At 35.8% G+C, this 24,010-nt stretch overlaps 1 protein-coding gene across 12 annotated transcripts in view; it reads left to right on the top strand.

The window, feature by feature from the left end:
* Positions 1–24,010, top strand: part of CDK14 (cyclin dependent kinase 14) — a 440,472-nt gene that overhangs the window by 219,452 nt on the left and 197,010 nt on the right. For all 12 annotated transcript variants that reach the window (XR_009818728.1, XM_061996203.1, XM_061996209.1 and 9 more), the window contains 2 exons: positions 1,817–1,865; positions 21,443–21,582. Coding sequence is in view for 11 of the 12 variants with exons in the window: in XM_061996203.1 (XP_061852187.1) it covers positions 1,817–1,865; positions 21,443–21,582 (189 nt within the window). In the remaining variant the exon portion in view is untranslated. The remainder of the gene's footprint in view (positions 1–1,816; positions 1,866–21,442; positions 21,583–24,010) is intronic.

Raw genomic sequence — 24,010 nt, 5'->3', positions numbered from 1 at the left:
TATCCTAATCCTAACAACAAATTAAGGTTTTTAACACTGTATAACATAGTTCATAAAAATCCAACATAATAATTTTAGTTTGTTGAGAACTGTGTAAGGAGAATTGGTGAGTGTTGTCTCTTTCTTTAGGTAAACTGACAGAGAAGTTAGTTATGTGCTGCAGTAGTCAAATGTTTTCCAATTGCAGAAACTTTTTGTTGGTAATACTACCAAAAAAACCTGCCACTAAGCAAAAAGCCTATGGAAAAACCTTCCATACTTTTGTTTTGGATGCTCATCTACACTTAAAAGCCTTTAACGGGGATGAATATGTAATTGGCATTTGGTGTTTTTTGCCAAGAAAGTTATTTGAGTAAATTTAGATATGATATTACATACGTGATATTTATAATTTATATTGGTGCTAAAGCTAGTTATAGTCATCTGGCTTTCCGTTTCCAGAACACTTATCATACATATCTAAAAGGGAGTGATTTCATTGCTTTAACTGCATCAGTGTGTTTAAAGCAACAAAATATGTGAAGTGACTCTCAGACAGTTTGCAGGTCTACCACTTCCCAAAAACTGCTAGTGACATCAACAAGAGTTGACGTTTCTGCATACAATTTTTTGTTAAAGGAAAAAAAAGAAAATAGATATGAGAAATATAATCACCCACACTGATGTTAATTTTTGATATGTGCCATAGTTTCACCATCTTTAGAATTTACTGACTATGAAGTATACACAACAAATTTAGAACTGACATAGGCAAAGTGTACAGGTAGAAGAATTTGAACAGAACCCCTCCCAAGTTATATTTACAGTTATTTTGCAGAGTAAGAGGAATGTGTATGTCTGTGTATGATGTATATATAAAATACCATTTAAACTGTACAGTGTGCTTATTAAATGTCATGCTCATGGGAGGAAACAAAGCAAAATTATTTTTATCAGGTTTTTTTGGAGTATTTTGTAAGTTTAGGTGGTCTTCACAGCAACTGATGTCATCATGCTGTGGTAGCTGGCCACGGCAAGTACCAATTTACATGGTAGGGTTTCAGTGCAAAATGTTATATTCTCCATAATACAGCTAAATTGCATGTTTTCAGAGAAGACACTTAGCTCCTATTCCACCAGCTAACAGAGTACTGGCTCTTCATTTCTGCAACAGCTTTCATAGCATCTTCCTATGTCAACTAGAGTCCTACTGCAGAGGAAGCATCTTCTTGGGTATGAGAGGGAAAGTACTTATATCTGAACTTAAGAACCTAATGTTTGAGTAAATAAGTCGTCATTGTATTTGTTACTTCTGCTCATTGTTTATATGTGCTCTTTAGAAAATGGACTCTTACTAGATCATCATGTTTTGTGTGTCATACTTTTATGCCTCCCGAGAAGCACAGAAACATGCCAATGAGGTCACAAATTGTATTTATGATGAAATAAAAAAATACTAGATTTCAGACTTCCTTTTTTTTCCTAGCATTCAAAAAACTACCTTAGAAGTAATTGTAAAAATTTACATTTCTGTTGATGTTGCAGTAAATGAGCTTTAAGTCATGATGGTTTGTTTCAATTTGTTTATTTTAACAAGTTTAGGTCTTTTTTTTTTTTTTGTCTTTTTTTTTTGTTTGTTTGTTTTGGTGTTCTGTGGGATTTTTTCTTCCTGTTTGTATAGCAATTGTTCCTATGCTATTTTTCTTTCCCTACATTGGGACTTGAGCTTCAGAAGCTGGATAGAAAGGATAAAATGATGAAAATAAGATAAATATAGTTGAAAAATAATCCTGAGTTTAGCATAAGTGATTGAATGTGCCTCTTCTTCTTCCTACAGAACGGTTTACACAGTACAGCCCTAAAAACCTTAGACAAGCATGGAATAAGTAAGTCTCTTTTTTAAAATAAATACTCTTTTGACATTTACAGGATATGATTAATACCAAGCTGAAGTTATCATAGTTAACATAAAAGACTCTATAACTTTAATTACAGTATTCATGCAGAGTTACTTGTTATTTTTTCCTGCTTCTGCCAGTTTTGAATGTTTTTGAACTGCCAATAACCAATAAATAGGGAGAAACTGTGTAGCATTTTATTTTCTTCTTGAAGATGTCAGTTGGCAAGTGTATTGAGTTTATTGAGAGATGCTGTGTTACTGCTTTGGGATATCAGTTTTAGAATATTTTTTTCTCTGTTCCACTATAACAATTAAAACTTTTAAATAGTATGCTTCTAATAAACTTTGGAGTGTTGTTTCCTATCCCCTATTGACAGGTCATTGCTGTGAGCTGACGACCATACTGTTGTATGTTTCAATTATTGTAACTGAAAAAGGTCAATGTGAATTGACTACCTTTATTTTTTTCTTGTAACATTTCCTGAATTTTGACACATTTACATCAAACAGACACTAATATAAAGGTATTGTGCTCAAAATACAGAAAGATCGTCTAGTAAGCCAGAAATGTTGAATCAATTGTCTGCATAAAACTTACTAGATTTCTCAGCACTGGAAGAGTTGCATTTCTCAGCACTGGACCAAATTGGTTTGGGAAGATGAAGAAGAAATAAAAAAATGGCAAAATGAGTATAAACTTCATTACACCTGTGTGGTAGTTTGAGCCTGGCTGGATGCCAGGTGCCCACCACACCGCTTTATCCCCCACCTCCTCAGCAAGCCATGGAAGGGGAGAAAATAAGATGGGAGTATTGTGGGTTGAGATAAAAACAGTTTAATAAAGAAGCAGCAAAGCCACGCGTGCGGGAAGCAAAGCAAAAGCAGAAAAAGCTGTTACTCTCTACTTCCCATCAGCAGCGATGTCCGGCCACCTCCCGAGAAGCAGGGCTGCAGTACGCGTAGCGGCTGCTTTGGGAAGGCCAGAAATGAATCTCGCCTCCCCTTCCCGGTCCTCTCCCCCAGTTTATATTACTGAGCTGACGTCATATGGTATGGAATATCTCCTTGGTCAGCCTGGGTCAGCTGTCCTGGCCATAGTCCCTCCCAAGATCATGCCCACCCACAGCTATTGGTGAAGGTGGGGGAAGGAATGCTGGAAGGACAGCCCTGATGCTGTGCAAGCGGTAGTCATAATATTGATATCAACAGTAAGCACAGCACTGCAGGAGCTGCTGTGGAAAATCACTACCATCCCAGACCCACTACAACCTTACACAAGCAACCATGCTATAAGTTTTAGAGCTGTAGACACCATCGCTAGTAAATTAGGATACTGGAAAAGGATTTGGAATTCTACCCTATGGGTAATTATTTTTCCTTATAGAAAGTATGGTCCTTCACCAAAATATTTTATATCTTTGACCTCAGTGCTGAACTTAGAGGAGGTGCTTCAATCTGACAATTTCTCTCCTGAACTCCTTGATAAACTACCAAAGAGACAGATAATTGGTACCAACAATAAACTTTGTAATGCACATCAGAAAGCGAACAGCAGTGCTAGTGCAGCAAAAGCTTGGCTTTTTTTTTAAAAAGAAATTGGTCAAAAGGCAGTGGAGAAAAAATTATAACCATTTTTCTGTCACAAGAAGTTGTTCACGTAGCTGTTATCCTGCTTATCCAACTCAAACTGTGTATGCATTCTTCAAAATGTAAAAGATGTTAATCACTCTGTACAGTGCCTAAATATCCTGACTCCTAGTTCCTTGAGAGTCACACCTTTTATTTTAAAAACTCACTAGAACTGTATATATTCTGTCCTTTAATAATGAACAAACTTGCAAGTTCATTTTTTCTTTGAAAGTACTTAATGAAATCCAAAAGCTTAGAGGAAGCCATTATATTACAGCGTAGACAATTAGATCTGGATTGGGAAAGAGGGACAAGAAAACTAATATTTATGTGAATGTCTTTGCTTGGGGGCGTATATATGCGTAAGTAATGTGAATAGATATTGGCACGCTATTCCATCCATTCTGCGGGTGTAGACTGAGAGTTTTTCTGTATCTTAACAGCGGTTAGACCTAGCCGTACGTCCTATGCACAAATAAGTGCAATAATAGATTAGAATTTTAAAAGTTGCTATATTTCTTTCAAGAATATTGCATGAAATTTCTGTTTTCATAAAATACCAAAAAAGAGAACAAATCCCAGTTTGCTTAAAACATCACATCACAGGCTGACTCAAATAAGACAAAAGCTTTTTAATTTCTAAGAAACTTCTTCACAAATATTTATACATTTTCAGTGCTTTGGGCGAAAAGGATTTGCAGTTTTTCCAAATAAATAGGGGATCAAAAGCTGAAAAGCAATGACAATACATAGAGATCAGTGAGTCATATGTGCAATTCTACTATAACAGGAAATATTCAGTGCTTCAAAATTATGCATTACACTCAATATGTAGAGGATTTTCTCTTCTTCTAGGGTAGATCTTTATCTGTGCACTGTTGTTTACAGGGCTGTAGTTAAGGATGTATTAACATTTCAGTTACAGACATCATATTCCAAAGGGTTTATAATTCAGCTGTAAAACTTAACTTTTGGACAGACTGATTAATTCTTGAAATTTTATTTCTTTATTAGCATGTTTCAAAAAGCAGCAATTTCTAATCTTAAAAAAATAATCCCGGTTTAACTTCCTGGTTTAATTTGTTGAAGACTGTTGATGACACAAAAATTTGAAACATAATTGTTTTAAGAGTAGTAAGGCTAAACTTGAGACCTAATATGGTCCTGTTACTGCATTTTATAGAAGGGGGATTGAAATACAAAGAAATTAAGGAATTTATCACACAGAGACTGCCATAGAGACTGTAAAACAGAGGATGACATTGAACTTTGTGTTCTCAATCAGGAAGAGAACACCTTTACACACCTAAGCACAAGGAAGCTTTCACCATCTAGTGTTCCAACTTTCAGGCACAGTCTAGCCCTTTATTTTATTTATATATATGGCATGGAAGAGTAAGAATGTGGGTTTAGAAGTCTTCACAAGAGACTTACCTCAAAATGTACATTATAATTCAGTTTATCTAAGGAGAGGTTACTATAAGGAAGAATAATACTCTTCAAATATATACAGAGGCAGTTTCATATGAATAAGCAGAAGGAACAGAGGCAAAAAGCTTCAACACTCCTCCCCCTCAAAGCCATAGATGGTAGATTTGTGACAAAATGATCACACCTGGATGACTACATCAGCTTCCATGAGATGTAAATTTTAAAGGAAGAGCCAAACAAAAGAACAATGATGAACAAAAGCCAGTAGTTCTTCAATTCCCAGTCTAACTGGAAATTATTTAAAAGTGTGGAATGTAACAGCAATGACAAAGTGAAACCCAATAGACTCGATATATGAGAATTTTAGAGACGTGACTTCTTATAATATTATTATTATTATATTTATTATAAAATACTGATCTGAAAAAGAATTGAGATGTAGTAATCTGGTCTTCCTATAGAGTTCATAATGAATTAAGTTTTCACCTTTTTTCCTGAACTTTTCTGTTCAATTATCTCTACACAGTGGAAACCAAGAACAACTCTGCCTTCAGAATGCAACGCAACCTCTTTCAACCTCTTTTACTTAAGCTTCTCCGCAATAATAAACCCTTACAGAAGAACAACAAAAGAGAACTAGTTATCCTCATGTATTTTGGTAGGATATAAAAAGATTTTTCGGATCCTTCTGCCATAATGTCTTGCATTGTGAGAAATTAGGTTGGAAAGAAAAAGTGCAGTTGAAAACAGATTTTGCTGTGTATAAATAGAACTGTGACTTTGTAATTCCCCAACATGGGGAATAATAAATTCATAGAATCATAGAATGGTAGGGGTTGGAAGGGACCTTTAGAGATCATTTGGTCTAACCCCCCTGAAGAAGCAGGTTCACCTAGATCAAATTCCCCATTTGTTATATAAATCACACTGTTCTTGGACCTAATCCCTCTACTGGGGATTTCTTCCTTTAACAAGATGGCCTCTGTGCTTGAGATTTCCCTTCCTGAGGCGAGAGTATTTAAAAGCTGCATTCCAGGATGGACTGGCCTGTTTTGAGACTGTTACCCAGCAAAAACTTCCTGAAGAATGAAAAGTGAATGAGTAGAGATGAGTCCATGGATTTTGAGTCTGTATTTCAAGCATGACATAGACCATGGAACTGTTTAGATCTGAAACTTAGGAAGTTTTTTTTTGTTTGAGTTTCTGTTGTTTGTATTTAAGAAAATTTGCCTTAGTGGGATTTTGACTAAAGACGAAATTCTGTTCCAGTTGTCACTTTTATTTACTTAACCCAGCTCAGCTCAGGAGCGGTTAGTGCTAAACTAGAATGTACTGCATGTTTTGCCAGTTTTATGGTAATGAATTATATGACGCTTACTGAAGCCCATGACTGGGAAAGATCTCTAGAGTTTTTTTATGCTTTTGCCAGGTTGAAAAATTCTCTACAATTTATGTTTCAATGATTTGTTCAAATTGGAGCAATGGTAAATTGCTCAAAAGTTAGACCTTTTAACACTCTGGAGGGAGATTATTTCTAACAGACCCCATTGATAGAATGTTTGTCCTGACATGCGGTTTTATTTTTGCTGTATTCTAAATTCCACATCTTTTGTGTTTCTCAGCTTGAGGTGTTTTATTACATACTCTTGACCCAGTTAAAAATATTAGTAAACCTCCTAAACTGAACCACAATAGCCTTTGTCCTGTTGTTTGAAGTACCAATAACTCTATGTTGTTTCATTAGTAAAATTCCATTGTTACTGGCCCGTACCTTTCTCGTTCATGATAGTTGCGAAAATGCAGCCTCAATGTATATGGATGTTCTTTGTTGTCTTCTGAAATATTTAATTCAATTTCTGGCATTGGACTAGAGTTTGTTAGCATTATTATCTCTGAACTTATCTGTGGTTTTGGTTATTTTTCCCTGGAAGTCATTGTTTGTGGCTCTCTATGCTCTATCCTGTTTGTAGATTTCCTGCTTGCATATCTCACCTCTTAGTACTAATTTGTACTAATTTCTTTGTCTTCTATGGTATTTCCAACATTGCCTTAATCTAAGAATTTGTTCAGTATGCAGTGTATCCCTTAGTCCAGTTCATTAATAAAGATGTTAAATAAAACTGTGACTAACACTAATCCTTCTAGCACACAGCTGGACACTTCCCTTCCAACTCAGTACATTGCTACTCATAATTACCCTTTACTTATGGTCTATCATACAGTTTTCAGTCTATGATATAGTGTATCACATCCTGGCTCACTGGTATCTGTCCATAGAGCAAGGTTTTTCAGATGAATTCCATCAAACATTTCTTGTCTCTTGACAAACTCTATTTTTCTAAAAATCAGTTTAGAATCACAGAATGGTAGGGGTTGGAAGGGACCTTTAGATCAGACCTAGATCAGATTGCATCAGTTTATCTGATGTAACTAGTTTTACTTCCATATTGTCTATGTTTTGATTCTATAGTGCGTGTCAATGCCCAACAAATATGTGCCAGGATTCTCTTCCTTATTTGAAAACCACAAAGGAAATGTGTACATATCTATTTTTAAGTGCAATACAATACTTTAGAATTTAAAGTAAACCTAGTTAATGTTACAGTAACTTAACTACACTAACAAGCCTGTGAAGAGAATTTAGGAAAAACAACTAACTCATCCTGTGTAGATTTCCTGGAAAAACTTTTTCAAAGTGTCTGACATTTGTTTGCTATCCTCACCAGTTCCTTAAGAATTCCTTAAGATATTGAGATGTATATCAAATAGACATGTTTATTTGGTGATTCTAGTTATGATTTTTTTTTTCAAAGTAGGTTCTGCATTAATGTTTTTCAGTACTTACTGATGAAGTCTTTTCAGATATTTCCAGTTGTTCTTCCTCCTTATACGTTTCTACATGCCAACATTTTATTAATTTCTCAGAATAATATCTCTGATAGTCTGTTACTCATGTTGCCAAAGTGACTGTTCATTTCTTGGGTTGAAGTGTAATGCATTCTGATCAGAGGCACCAGTCATCATTATATCCTCACATTCCTAATTCTGCCCTGTTGCTGGAGTTCTGTACTGCTGGCCTCCCTGTTGAAATCTTTCTTTTCCAGATAATGACATTGCTGACAAAATTTAGTCTCTCAGGTGTGTTCTAAAAATATTTTTCTGAGGAATCAAAGACATACTGTGAAGACAGTAATACAAGTGAAGTAGCCCTTATTGCTCTATCACTCACTATTTGTATGTAGCCATTAAAGGCAAAATTTTTCTAAAACAATAGGCACATTAGATTTGAGCTGGCGTTCAAAAGTGTGTAAAGATAAGCAACTTCTGTTGGCTTAAGGGGTGTGATATTATCTACTGCTTTCTTTCATGTATTACAGATCATTTTTCTCAACTGAGCAGTTATTTTGATTCTCAGGTTGGGATCTTGAAAATATATCTCATTTTGGAAGATGGTACAGACAGACAGTAAATGTAATAGTGTGAATAATGCCACTGAGTTTTGGTACCTCTGTAGATAACTTAAGCCAGTCTCAAAACCCATGCTATTTGGCTCCATTGCCAGCCAAAGGCTTATAAACAGTAATTAAGGTTTCTGCAGTGCTGCAAACATCACAAAGTGTCTTTACCTTGGACAAATACTTATTTTACTGACTTTTATGATGATTTGATATGGGTTTGTCAGCATAATTTTGACCACCACCTTTTCTGCTGTAGGATGGTAATCATAGGTGTTGAGATATTGCCAATGATGAGAAACTCCTGTGAACGTCTCCCAAAATTCATTGCAATTTTGTCAAGAAAATTGCTTCCTCTCCTGCATTTATGGCTATGGCACTTCATGTATCTGCCCTCAGATTTCTGATTTCTTTCCTGCCATGTAAGATAGAGAAACAAGAATTTTTGCTTTTTCATGGAGATATTTTTAATTAGTGATGCAGAAACACATGGTGTTGTAGGAGACTAGTGGAAACAGTCATTTGTGTCAAAACTTGAAGTTATTTGCTAGCCAGTTTTCATAATTGCATTTTGTGATTTCTTTAAATAACGTAGCTTAGAAAGTTTGTAGCTGTTGTTTCAGAATTTGTGAAAGACGCTGACTGCAGGCAAATCACCATTGTATGTATGTTCAGTGCCTGCTTGACCTGAGTGTCAAAATGAGCAGATAGGAGACAATAATCCTTGCTAATGCATTAAAATGGAGAGGTTAGATTATGTATCTTCAGCAGCACATTGTGAATAACAAGCCTCAGCATAGGACTGGTGCACCTGTCATTGCTGGAGGGCAAATAGGCAAGTGGTTCCAAAGGGAACTGACCTTTTTTTCAGACATTGACTCAATCCCATGTCCTAAGGCACACATTCTGTGTTAAAATTATAACTCTCCTGGTATTATGCTGAATAGCAGACTGGTGAAAATCTATGGAAAAAACCTCAAAAATTATGGTGATGGTAGTTTGTATATTGTTTTTAATTAAGCCTTTATAGGAAATATATTCTGTAATTTTGAAAGACAACAATAAAACAAGTTCTTCTTTGATAAAGATAAATTTGATTGAAATTTAAAATAAAATTTTGAAATGTTTTTTATCTGAATTAGCAGCTTTCTGGATGACAACATGTTTATCACTGAATGTGATTCACAAAAAGCCTGCATCCTTTTAAACAATGTAATGTATAATGCAGTGTATACCCACTGTCTGCTACCTCAGCTGAATTTATATCCATAAGATCTGATTTGCAAATAGACAACTTGCTGTTAAATTATTCACATCTCATAATAATTGATGTAACAGAGTTGATCTTATGCTGGAGAATATTTGATCAAATTCAATGAAAGCAGCCACCGTCTTTGTGATGTTTGTCCAGCTAAATCCTTCAGTGAATAAAATAATAAAGATGTTGGCTGTGTTGGTTTTATGATCACTGATGCAACACGAGAGTGGAAATACAAGTGAATAAAAGCTCTAATTTTTCATCTTGGATTTATAAACTCAGAATCTTACTGCACACAGTTTAAATGGAAAGCACAAATTTCTTACTTCTGTCATGTTCTGATAAATTTATTGTTTGCTTTTTTGGTCCTGTTGTTTAGAAATTCAAAATAGTCTTAAAATATTTCTGTTCCCTGAACCCAAACTTAAAAAATCCTAGGATATCTTGTAAAAGTAGGTTTAATTTTTGCTTTTTTTCTGACACCAATGCAAATTAAGAATGGACAATCACTTTTACATTGCCTTCTTTGGTTACATTCTATAGCTATCTTAAACCTCTGTTTACTGCTGTGTACTGTTAGTACACATCACCACCCTGACATAAAATAAACATTCTCCAGATTGTTACTGGCCTTCATTCAGCATTATGACTTCTGTTAGAATAACTTTTTATTCCTTTTGTTTCTTTCATAATTGATCCTTAAAGTGCCCTTGAGTCAAGCTTTATTCTGTAACCATGAATCTTTCCTGAGATTTCCTGACAGATAGTGTTTGGTGAATATCATTCTTCTATCAGATACAGCCTACATCCATACTGCACCGAGGCCATGTGGCAGGCCTTAGCTACAGCTGTACTGAGTAATGCTTGGGCATGTATCTCCTGGGCGCTTTTTGTGGTCCTGTGCAGCTGCAAGTGCAATTATTATTTTATGAATGTTCAGTATTAGTGTTTTTAATTCAAAATTTCCAGAACAATGTAAGACCTATGCTGCAGACCACAGGAACTGTGTTTTTTTGCATAAGACTGAGGGTAACATATTGCTTGTAGGAGCCTGGTATGTGCCTCCTTTTGGGAATGGTTACTGGCATGGATTGTGATTTTGGAGAATGCTAATTGACATGGGCCAAAATATTCCAGGGGGCAATGTGGATATTCAGTAGTTGAGGAGCTGAGCTCTCCTCCCTAGCCCTGTGTAATTTGGTGATACAGGCTTCAAAAGACAGATTCTTACTATTCCCTGCCCTCTGTACCCTTGAGCATATTCCCAGTGAAATTTCTTTTCTCATTGTAATTCTAGCATTCTTTGTCACCCAGTTCTGAAGACTTAGGGATATTTTTTTATCTTTCCTTTCCTATACCATGCCTCCAGACTGATGTATACATTTACAATTTTTTCTTTTCTTTCCAGCTTTTCCAAGATACTTTTTTTCTGTCACTCAGGTCTTGGTTTTCGTTAATATACTTCTCATGTCCTCTCCTGACCAATACCCTTATCCAATTAATATAAAAAGCAACGAGTAAATTAAGTGGGGTTTTTTGGTTGTAAATTGTTTAGCTCCTCTCTTGACACTGTGTTTCACTCCATAGTTTTTGAGTGTAATCGTGCTTTTTCCTTTCATCCTTCACAAAGGTGTGTGTGTACTTCTATTTCCTATTCTTATGTCAGTGATCTCTCAGTCATATTTAGGCCTTCTCTTGTCCCCTAAATAATTAAAGCAGACTCACAACTACTGTTTTTCTATCTGGGAATCAGATGGACATGTGTCCAGATAGTGCATTTACCAGTTTTTTGCCATGCTTTTCTCTAGGCATCTTGTTCTCTATTTGGAAGCTACTAGGACTAGTCCTTGTCTGCCTCAAATGCCTGCTTTCACAGAAGCTTAACATCCTTTTAGGACTTAAAATGAGACCCAGATGTTTGTTTAGCTGCCCATCCTGCTTTGATGGCAGCACACATGACTAGATGTGTCACAGAGTGCCATGAATTCCACAGTTGCATGTGTGCAAAATCTTTTGAAAATTTACCTGCTTATTTTGGGTCATTAGAAATGGCCTGAGCTCTACTGGTAGTCAATTTTTAGTAACAACTGTCTCTTTGGGAAATGTGACCTTTAGTGGTACCTATTATAGATAACAATTTTTGGTTTAGTTCTTAAATCAGGTATGCTGATTTATGCCTAAATAGCAGTAACTACCTGCTTAGCTGTCTCTCTTTCATGCTACTTTGACAGGTTAGGATTTGCAAAAGTAGTTTAGGATTGAGTTCTTCCCTACTGCAAGCCAATTTCTGAGTATCAGACAGCACTGCATCCTCACACGTATATGAACACAAGCACTTAAAATCCACGTATTTCAAATTGATAGCTAAAATATATGGAATTTGTGATTTGGTCATTTATCTCCAACGTGTTTATAGTTATAAAGACATAAGTTGTTGTATTAATTCTGAGCAACTTTTTAAAAAGACACTTCAATACAGGTACATGTGGATTGTTTCACTTTTTAAAAAAAATCAATAAAAAATCATGCAAAAAATCTTCTTTTCTCCAAATTGCATACTAGAGAGAGAGAACTGCCTTCTCTTTCTACAGTGATCTCTGTGCCTAAAAACCCCTTGAATAATTACACATTTTTTTTGACTGTTCAATTTCAAAGTTAAATTCAGACTTCCTAGAATGAATTGGCACAAGCATGTTTGCCTCCTAACGAGAATTACTGCTGTTGTTATCAGGTACTGGATTTTCAGTCTGCCAGATTCTCCTTACTGGAAGATGAACTAATATTTCTGTTAGAAAGTGTCTGTCTCTATTAATGTAAAGAAAGAGACTGTTGTGCTTAATCAGGAGAGTGAATCTGGAGAAGGAATGACACCTTCTGCACTATGATACTGGTGTGAATGTGATATCTCATCCTGTGTTCTCTTCTAAAGTCAGCTGAACCAAGTACCTGAGGATCAAGAAGCTGCAACTAGTTTGATGTAATGTAAATCTGTCTAAAATATCAATGTAATAGTACATAATAATGTATTTTTGACTGCATGGCTTTGAATATATTGCCCATATGGTGTTATTATAACTGTCTTATAACTCCTCAGTGTTTTTTAGTTCTTCATAAGTCGCTTGTCATGTGTTAGCTTAGGAGTATAGTTGCAAAAAGACCAGGATGTCTACTTGTATATAATTGTTTAGTCTCATTGGATTCAGACAGGCAACTCATACATAAAGTTAAATACATGCATATGCCTGGGGTCTGTCTTCCTGAGCTTTACAGGCTTGGGGCATTCTCTCTGCCTCCAAATCTCTGTCTGCCTTAATGAGCTGTATAAATAAATACAAAGTACTTCTGTTTGATCCATATCCATAAAAACATATTTTGTTAGCTGAGAGGTATAGATTAATAGAAAAGATCAGGCCCATCCAATGTTTTAGGGAGCTGTGGGAAAACATGACAAGTAGCTGCTTCCAAGTGTTTGATGGATCTGAGGCCCCAGCAAGACAGATTTGTAGGTTAATTGTGATAAATGATCTTTGGCTTCACTGACTAAAACAAGGTCACCCTACTTGGGGTACTGCTTACACGCTGCAAACTTGCAGAAAATTCTTGTTGAAATACTGAGCAAACAGACTAGTTCTTATTTACATTAGAATGAAATTGAGGCTTCTTAAATGCAAGATGATAACATATCGGACAAGAGGGCAGAGATGTAAAAGGCAATGCTAATGCTTATTTAGTAGAACATAGTTCTGTTTTTTTTTCAAAAGGCAGTAGGTCCAAAAAGACAGCCGTTTTTTCTTTCTGTAGTTATTTAATAAGAGAGAATAAGGGAAACTTTGTTTGCTACCCTAGTGGTTGCACTCATAGAATCATAGAATGGTAGGGATTGGAAGGGACCTTTAGAGCTCACTTGACAAAGTTTAAATTCAGAGCTTGGGAGGTTTTTTTGAGTATTTTCTACTTGAATTTCTTTGGAGAGAAACAATCCAGTTTGTCAAGGGCAGGAGGAGGAAGAGCACAGACTTTAGATTGCACTGTGTGCCGAAGGTTTATTTCAGCTATTTCTATGTTGAGGGGAGGGAGGGGGGCATTATTCTCTCCCTTTTTTTGGCTTATGTCCAGCCACTAAGGACATAAATATGTAAAGAAAGAATGCTATGGAATGTTAACTCCACTGCTGTACTTTCTTCCTTTTATCAACCGCAAGATTCACTCAAGTTGATATAAATTCACCATGCCTTCTTTTAAAAGGCGTAACAGAAAGGCATTCTTCCTTTAAGAGTCAGACTGTAAAAGGTGATTTTCTTTCATTCAGTTTGGTTTAAGCCTGTAAAAAGCATTAAGTGAAAAAACTGGTATATTTGTTAGGGCATCTATTGCATTACTAACTTATATTTTCAGTTCTCAGTGAAAGGTTTATAGAAAATGTAAACCTGAGAGAGTTTTTGTTCAGGATTAATAATATATTTTCTCAATTTTCTGGTGAAATAATAGCTCATAAAATGACTGGGTGTTAGTAATTACTTTTAGCTCCATTTCTATTTCAAGGATATTCTGTTCAACTTGCTGAGGTGCCCAAAGAAGGCCTTTAAGAAACACTCTCATTGATCATACCCTTTAAAGAATTTTAAAATAATCAAGAGATTATTTTGATTATTTGATTATTATTTGATTGTTAAAAGATTAGATGTTGCTGCCATATTGTTGTTCTTCATTGTTTACACTTACAGCAAGGAAAGATCTCCCAGTAATCTATAAATCTAGCATATTTGGTAGTGATCTTTGAGGTGTAAGCAATCCACTATGTCTCCCGTAATTAATATCTTTAATATTGGGCTAATTGGGATATTGAATTGGTGGTGGCACATGAAATACAAAAGCACTACTTGCCAAATTCTGGTTAAAATTTAAAATGTTCTGTGTAAAATTTTTTAGAAAATGCTTTTTCTGGGAAATGCCTGTATGTCACAAACTGAGTGAAATCACATTAAATATGTCAAGTATTCTTTTAGTTGAAAGAATTAGTTGTGGTTTTTAAACAGTAGCAGAACACTGTACCAAAGAGTCATGTTGCCTGTAATACTGCAACCTCAGAATTCCCAGGAACTGTGGAAGTTACGTGGTCATATCACAGAAAGCCACATTATGAATAGCTTAGAGTGTGTTATCACCAGACATATATATATTTGCTGTTTAAATAAGCTTATTTTTCTTCTTTTTAATGTCTGCCATGCACACTCTGTAGTTCTTGCTTAATTTGATGCTCCAGCATGTATTATCCTGGCAAAAAGATACCTAATATGAAATGTAAACTTTATTCTGTATTAAAATGGTATAGAAAAAGGAAGGGAAATACCTGCAATGTTGTGAGTGAACAGTATTGGCTAATACCCTCAAGAATTGGCACTGTGTTTCTTTGGAAGGTGGAATAGCTCGGCAAATTTATTCCGAGGCGTCCGAGCAAGAGCTAGCCTAGGTGCATGTCAGACTATAGAAGGCCAAAATTCAGAATAGTGTTAAATCTCTTGTGTATTAATTGATTGGCATTTAAAGCTCAAATCAACCAAATTCCATTTTTAAAGATGTGTTCTGTAAGGGTGTTAACATTCTGCTTCCTATATGTATCAAACCTTTCAAGCTGGATATCTCTAGCAGTGTTGCGTTTAAGAAATACCATAATATATATGTGAAATGGACACTAAAACTCACAAAGTCTAGTGCAGAAAGAGTCAGGGAGAAATATATTGAGTTACATTCAACAATGACACAGATGATTTTATGACCGAGTTTAACTGCTATTATAAAACGTCAGTTGCCACAAGAGATTGGATCGCTCATTGTCTAGCTGAGGTGTGACCATACTAAGCCTCTGAAGCCTCATGTGACTCATGAATAAGCATCTTAATTATCCATTCTGAGAAGTTCGAGAGCTGCAACTATAATTAAAGTTTACCTACTGGGTCAGTAGATTCTTTTAAAAATTTACCAAGTGTATAAAAATGATATACCTAGAGATAAATCTGTATTAATTAAAATAGAAAAAGCCTCCAGTTGTTAGAATCTTCATTTCTTACATGTGCTTTTTTTTTAATGAAATTCTATTCCTCTTGGCTGTTTTCCAGCTAACAGCTTTTGTGCAACTATCAAGTGAGAATTAGTTCAGACAGGTCAGGGTTATTATTACCTTCCTGGAATGCACTGAAGGGACTTACCTCCACAGCTTTCAGAATGGGGCTCTGACCTCTTTTGTATGCACACTAAACAGCAATACCAAAGAATCAAACAATAGTACTTTTATCTCTGTTCCTTATCAGGGACTACTTATCATGGATTATCAGGGCTTTTGTTTTAATAATAAACATTTTTACCACCTCGATATAACACCTCGATTTGGGAAGAGCAAGAGAGTCATTGGGCATTTGGAGACATGCCTCTTCTAAAGAATGTGCACAATCCAGCACAACATTAGGACTGTTGTTGCCAGCCCCATGCAGATGTGGGGGACTATCCCAATACTGAAATGTGGTTCCTGTGGCTGTGTTTGACTGTGATGTTTACTGTGTAGTTTGACTGTGCTGTAAAAGAAAGTTTGTATTTTGTGATTGATCAGCAACAAGTAAAATCCTGCTTCAGTGAGCCTTCAAAAGCTTTTGTCTCTCTTTGTTCACTGGTTTTAGTCCTCAGTACCCTGGGTGTAAAACACTGACAAGATGGTAACATCTTTACTCCCTCAGATTCTCGTCTTGAGGTGCTGCTTTATGCCTTCATCTTCGTCAAAAGCTAAAAGCATTGATCAAAACTTGTGTTCACTTGTGGTAGTTTCATGGTGGCTAAATAAACTCTACAAAAGCTCTGTGAAGGCACACCAGGCATGTTAGGGAAGCAGCTCCTGTGTGCTGGAGCTGGCACTTTGAAGATGGTAGGTGTTCTCTGCATGGCTGTAACAACAGAAGAGGCTGTTAATATTTAGTAAAAAGGAAATGTTACTTAAGATAGGCCCTGCTCCAATTTGTGTGCTGCTGCAGATAAGATCCTGTGCATAATCAGAGGTGCAAACTATCAAGGCACATGAGGACACGTCCTTATCAACTGGTTTGAAGATAATGAATTTGCAAAGAAAACATTACTAGGATATACAGGTTTGGCACAGTTTTACTGCAGAACTCAGGAGACCCAAAGCCTGGGTCTAGGGGGAAAGACAGCCATCCTCAAGCGGACTTCATTGAAAAGGGGTACTATGGCCTTCATGGAGGTGTGATGGTAGGTGAGATACCACAGGAACTGTACAGGAGTCCTGTTGCTGAGGGGACCATGGTGTCCTCTGCAAAACATGCTGCAAGGGTTACCATATGGCCTGCCGAATTTGCACCAATTTGTTTGTTCTCTTTGTACCATTGGACTTCAAAGTCTGCTAAATGGTGTGATTGTTCAAGTTATCTGTGGTTTTGTGTTTTACCACTTTAAGTTGCAAAAGATTACTTAGAATAAAGAAGCAGAGCTGAGATTTCCAAAGAGAATTAGATGCCTCACTCCTCTAGGCAATGCTATAAATGCCAGTCAAGAAGTGAATTAATAATATGCTGCAAGAGTTGTATGTTCACGTGGAAAATAGGCACAGTAAGTGATTTTTGCTTTAGGAGGTATTCATGTCATGCTGAACTCAGGAGAGTTAGCAGTGAGAGTTAGCAGTATACAGGCAGCATATTACCTCCGTTTGTTTTAATGCTCATTTGTCTTAATTGTTAATGTGAATTTGAGCTGCCTTCTTCATTGCATTTAAAACCAAATCACCCCATGTTCAGAAGTTCACTGCACATGCTTGAAACCTTTTTTTTCCTCAAGAGCTTAAACCAAACTTCAGTGATCTTAGTCATGTTCTACTTGACCAAATACTGACCTTCCTCTGCAGTAGAAAGATGTGTAATCCTGTGTTCTGAAATTAAATAAAATTCTTGTAATCCAATGAGATTTACTATTGCTCAAGTCTAGTCAGATTCATATATGTTTAAAGTGAGACAGATTCATACAGTGTTTGTTTTTCTTGAGCTAAGGCATTTGGGATTAAGTTGAAAATCAATATGTTTCACAAATGTCCTCAGGGTAGGTGTATAAAAATATTTCCAGTATTAATATCTACATATTATTTAATACTGATTACCAAAGGTTTCTCTGTATTTTGCCGTATGCCACATTTTGTGAAAGTATGTAGGCTGTCATGGCTAGTAACTATTCCTCAGTGATTAGTGTGACAGTAAGTGAAGCATGACTGTTGATACCATATCATGTATGCCAAGTTCCTATATGGCCCAATTGCTGAGAGACAAAACATGCTATTATGTTTTAGACACAAAGCCATATGGTATGAAATTACATCTTGTCATATACTGAAGGAGGTGTATTTAAAAATCAAGTCTTTTTTTCTTTTAGTTCTTTTTGTTAACTTTTTTGTGTTAGATATCTAACTACTGAACCATATCAGAAAATTCAGGCTTTGTCCAAAGTGAAGAATCATGTTTCAAGCTTACACCAGACAAATTGTTAGTGGTTTAAGGGTATTTTAAAGGGATTATTGGCAAAAAAACAACCCCAAAACAAACCTTGTGATGTTCTAGACCTCTGAGGTTATGTGTTAAACGAGTTTCTCCAAACAATTTAAATATGTGATCATACAGTGTATTTTTCATATGTAGAAGAATAGCTTGCCTTTAAATAAGTCTGCATCAGTTTTAAGACTGACAACCTTAGGAGTGCACATGCATATGCCTTTTTCAGTGTCCATTGATTTTGAGAAGTGACCTTTGCAGAACATACGGGTTTTGGAGAAGAATTTTTTCATTGCAGTGCAAAGCTCTGTAAACAAAGCTAGAACTTTGATATGGAACTTTAAAGATACAGCTGAGCTGAGCTAAAAGTGATTATTTGATCCATGAGTTAACTTAGATGATCTTGTTCAGTCTCTATTACACAGGAGGTGAGACTTGATCACAAATGGTCCCTTCTGACTTGAAAATCTATAAATTCCTGGGAACATAATACTAATAGTGTAGTAGCTAGAGTCTTCAAAGCACTGTAGAAACAACTGACAACTCCCGCAGCCCTCAAGCACTACTTGGAGTACTGTCAGGGCAGGTAAATGTAATAATTATACCAGATTGAACTTTTTTTCCAAACTGTGCAATGAATTTAGTCTTTTTTTCTGTTTATAAAGTATAAAACCAGTTCTAATTTTGAATTCTTTATTCACAATTCTTTCATTAACTGATATGATTATATTACAACCCTACATATTTTTGTTGGGTTTATATTGTATTAATATATAATTTCCCGATTGTTTGATACTTCGGCAGTAAATAGGTAGCCTTTTTGTTTCTAAACAGGAAAGATAGCTTTGTCTTCCTAAACTGTTTCTACTAAAATATTTTCAATTTGTTGTAGTTTATCTAATTTCTTTCTAAAGAAATTCTTAACAGTCTGCCAAGTACATTGGTGGTCATTGATAAAGCCACAATGTTGGCAGTATTCTGTTCAAGAACATCTAGGAAAGAGGATGTCATCCATAATTTCACTTGCAATTTAGAATTCAATTGTGATTTAATGTTCTTTTCTTCTGCTTTGCCTTACTTAATTATACACTATGCCTATAAATCAGCTAAGGAATAATAGAATTCTTATATTGGAGGGTATTATTTCACTACTACTTAAGTGACTTCATTTTTCTAATTTAACTGTAACTTTCATTTAAGATAGAGCAAGTTTATCATGTCCTAAAAAGGATGCAGCTACCTCTGCTGGGAAAAAAACAAATTGGTGAAATGATTTGCCAGGACCTCTGAACAAATAATTGATGCACATGGGATTAGTACACAGGACAGGCCTTACAGACTCAGTATAATCACCAGTCCATGGAAATTTTAGATGTGTAGACAATTATTCCTGATTTTTTACCCCTCTGTTGTTAAAATAGCCTTTTCTCCTGCTATTTTAATATGTTCTGTGGTGAACTTTCCTGTAATTGTCACAAAAATTTAATAAAACAATTTCTACAATCTGGTAGTTGAAAGAGTCTGGAATTAATCTAATTTGTAATCTCATTCATGGACAATGTCTATTTCATTCAAGATGCCTTTATTTTGTCATGAATTGATAATAAAAGCAGAAAAAAAGATGCCCGTAAGAAACACTGGAGTTCAGCATCCGTTTGACTTGGAATAGCAATTCTAAACCCTAGTCCTGGGAATTCTGTAAAATTATGTCTGATGAGAAATAGTGGTCTAAAGTGGCCAAGCGCTTCTGGGCAATTCATCCCTGTATAATTTCGGGACAAATATTATGCTGGTTCTCAAGAAGAGATCAGATAGACAGTATTCAAAAATTCATAGCTAGCATACAGTTTCTAGATCGCCAGTGGCATATTTTTTGAATCATGACAAATATCAGCATATCATACATACACCAGCACATTCTTTAGTAGAGATACTTTTGACTTTTAAATATTTTTTTCCTGCAATGACTGTAGCATGGGCATGGACAAAAAGTTGTATCTATGACATTTGTGACAAAGCAATTGTAACAGCAATTTCGGTTTTTTTCATTGAGTGTTTCCAATGTTGTCCATTTTTTTTTGCAGATAGTGTTCACCTGTGCATACACTGATCCTTATAAATTATGCTACGTCAGCCCAATATAAACTCCATTTAATCCATGTTCATTGAATGGCTCTCTAGAAAATCAGCTTGAGCTGAACAGAATGAACATTTGCATGAAACATGCTGTAGGATTATTGATTTTTGAAGATAACACCATCTTTTTCAAATACTGCTGCGGTATTTTGGACTGCAGTCTATCCTTTGGGAAACCAGTGTGTTGAAAATAGGAGACCGTTTATACACTTTGGCATTTTTACCTGACAAGAAGTCTTTACTGAGTGAAGGCATGGTTGGTTTAACAGTTGCCTGCTAATAATAGCAACATGGTGTCAACGAGATTCAGCACCTCTTTTCCAATTGCATTGGTTGGAAAAGGTTGGTGGATTTGGAAATTTAGGAGGCAGCTGTAGGTTATTATACTCAAGCCACACCTTGCTGATCACCTTTTTACTCTCATCCAAATCTATTATTTCTATTATCTTTTCACATTCCCAAGCATATAATTTTCTCAGACTTCCCTAGGTAGCTTAGAAGAGATTATTCACCTAATAATTTAGTGTTGCATTACATTAACACCTAATTAAGAGTCAATCCCCTGCTATGAGAATATGTGAAAAAAAAAGTCAGTACTTCCTGAAAGACAAGTGGCTTTATGAAACATGATGCATATATATTGCATGTTAAACATCATTGGATTTTAAAGGTTGATGCTTCACGAAGTTGTATGAATAGTGATGTTATTTTAAGCTTGAAGTTGATGGGTTTAGATATTAATACCTATCTGTTTCCAGTGCTGTAAATTTTCAGTCTGTCAGTATGCTCAATAAAATGTAAATTGAGGAATTGAAACAGTCACTTTCAAGATGCAGTTGCTCATGATCCTTTAGCATGCTGGGCAGGGCATATGTGTTATGGTATATTATATGCTCCATATTTGTAAATGTTTTAAGAATTTTGAACTATCAATCCAGAAGTAATTACTTGACTCCCTAACCTGAGCAATATCTTTCTTTGTAGTGCTTCCGAATAGATTTTGTCTTTAGCCTGGCTAGCAAGACTTGGTGTTTCAATTGTGCTGACTGCACATGGAATTAGTAAATGGAATAATGAGATTTTTCTGGAAAGAAAAAAATTCTTGTTTGTGTTTCAGGCTGAGCTATGTGACTCACGCAGAAGACCTAGCCTCCAAACTACTCCAGTGTTTTCCAAAGAACAGATTATCAGCGCAGGCAGCCCTGAGCCACGAGTATTTCAGTGATCTGCCTCCACGGCTATGGGAGTTAACTGATAGTGAGTATAACCACCTCTGAATCAATTAAAAAGAAAGATGCATGTGTGTGTACTAATCCTCACATGCAGACAGCTTCATGGGCACACACAGCCACACACAATGTATGTGAATACAATTATGTAGCTTGAAATCACATAGTTAGCTCAACACAGGGCAAAATGGATTCCTTTTTTTTCCTTTTGCTATCTCTGCTCTGCAGTCTGCAGCCAGCTATCTTTGTATTTGATTATGTGTGCAGCCAAGAGAATTATCTGAATTGTCATAAAGCAAAAGGAAAAATACAATTTACATATTTAGTGCTTTTCACTTTATAACATACAGTACTTCTTAAGTAGCCACGCTATACAGGATAAAAATCCACCCATGTTGGAGTAACCTTTAAGAAAGGACTTGGCATTGGGAAGTCTGGGAAATACGAAGTAGATGATCAGTTAATTTGCTGAATTACACTGCGTAAGATGTCAGATGATATTATTAACTAAGGAGACTTTAGGTATTTGCTTAAATCTTTTTATTTCTTTTATTAAACAAAATGCATTCTAGTTTACTTGGCACAAATGTTCCTGCCATCATGTATGCTGTCAATTATTTCTTTATACCATACATGTCTATATCTTTTTTTTCCAGTGTTAACAGCACTCTACTGTTTATTCTGGGGAAAAGTGTTACCATGCATGATATTTTTTGATGCAGAGAAGGTTCTGTTATTAACAATAGGTTTCACAAGAGAGTAATAAACAGCATTTTGCTTTAACTCAATGTGGTGAAGAGAAGCATGCTTGCAATGGAACAGAGCATGTTATTTTCTGCTTTCAAACATCCATCCATTAGCAAAAGATCTAAATCCAGTACTCCGAGGCAGAAAGTTCAGAGGTGTGACAATGGTACATATATGTGTAACTACAGTAGACTTAAAAATTTACTTGTAAAGTCTGAGCTCTTTTTCTGAATACCAATCTACAATAGATCCTGTTTATATCAGTGTCAATATGAGAGCTTTTGTCTTCCAAAAGTTTCCTCCCCTTCCATACTTGACAGCTGTAGCAGTCATATTTTGAGCTGATTTTGTGGCCTGGCTGTACAAGTACCCTACTCCTGACTCTGCCCTCAGAGCGCTCTCCCATTTTTAGAATTTGAACATTAAAATAAAACTATCAGCATTCGGTTTTGTTTATCACCAGCTCTGTCATAGACCGTGTCCTTGTTCTGCAAAAAGATTCCCATTTTCCTCCTCTGCCATGCTAACCCACCACTGCTTGCTTACTGCAGTACTTCATTAGCTAAAAATTCAGAGGATGTAGTGTAAATTAAGGCTGCTGTTGAAAGGCTGCCTTTGCTGAAACTGATGCAAAGAGATTCATTTCTTCAGTACTAATGAAACAGCAATACTGCCAGTTCATTTATCCTTTTTCCACTAAATATAAAACAAAAATCACTCTGCAGTGGTGACATCTCAATCCTTCTGTGTGATTTAGTCTAGCCAGGATTTTGAATTCTGAATTCTGTAGTAGTACTTTTCTGTTAATATGGACTTATTACCCACTTGCCACTTGCCACTTAGTTTATCAGTCAGTGGTTAAATCCAGTTCTATCAGTGAAGTAAATGCCTGCACATTATCACTCTGCAGCAGGCTGCCAACAGAGATAGTCTTGTCCTAGTCATTAACAAGCACAATGTATGCAGAACACCAGAGGGGAATTAAAACCACAAAAAATACCTCAGGGTGGTATTTTTAATATGAGAATTTAATTTGTAATTTCACAGATTAAGAATTTTGGCTGCATTAATCCTTTTATCAGCTCACAGCAGGTTATTTGCAGAAGCATAACCATAAGGCGATATTCATTGGCAGAAACACGTCTTTGCATAACGTTAAACATCAGGAGCAGGGAAACCTTTTGAAGGGGGGAGAATAAAGATGAAAAATCATTATATTTTAAAGCAAGGTTCTTCTAAATGCCTCCAGTTAAATTTTGAGTTACAGAAAGACTATTTCTGTGTCTAGTAGATAATCATTGTGAAGCATAAATCCAGATGCAAGAAAGGACAATTCAAGTATCAAATACTACAATCATTTCTATTTAGTATGACTTCGATATACTTGTAAACATATTTACAAAACAAAGAAGTCTATACTTTGGAGAGTTGGGAAAATGTTTACTGCATAGTGAAGTTATCAGATTTTGTGATTCTAGGTCTCTGGGATAATATTTTACATTGGAAAACACTTCCTATTGATAGTTTATTTAATGAAGGCGAAAACATGTTGAGTCTTTATGCACAACAGAAGTGTGCATACACACAAAATTTACTGACTCTTGATCAAGACACCACTGCAATTTGCAAATCTCTGTCATGACTAATATTTGTCATGAAATACATTTTGTCCAGTTTGGTCCTAGTGCTGAATTGCAAATTTGGATTTA

This window comes from Colius striatus, chromosome 5 (assembly GCF_028858725.1).
Source record: "Colius striatus isolate bColStr4 chromosome 5, bColStr4.1.hap1, whole genome shotgun sequence".
In the NCBI taxonomy this organism is placed as follows: Eukaryota; Metazoa; Chordata; class Aves; order Coliiformes; family Coliidae; genus Colius; species Colius striatus.
Note: the sequence above shows the minus strand (reverse complement) of the source record. Positions and strands in the feature narration are given on the sequence as shown.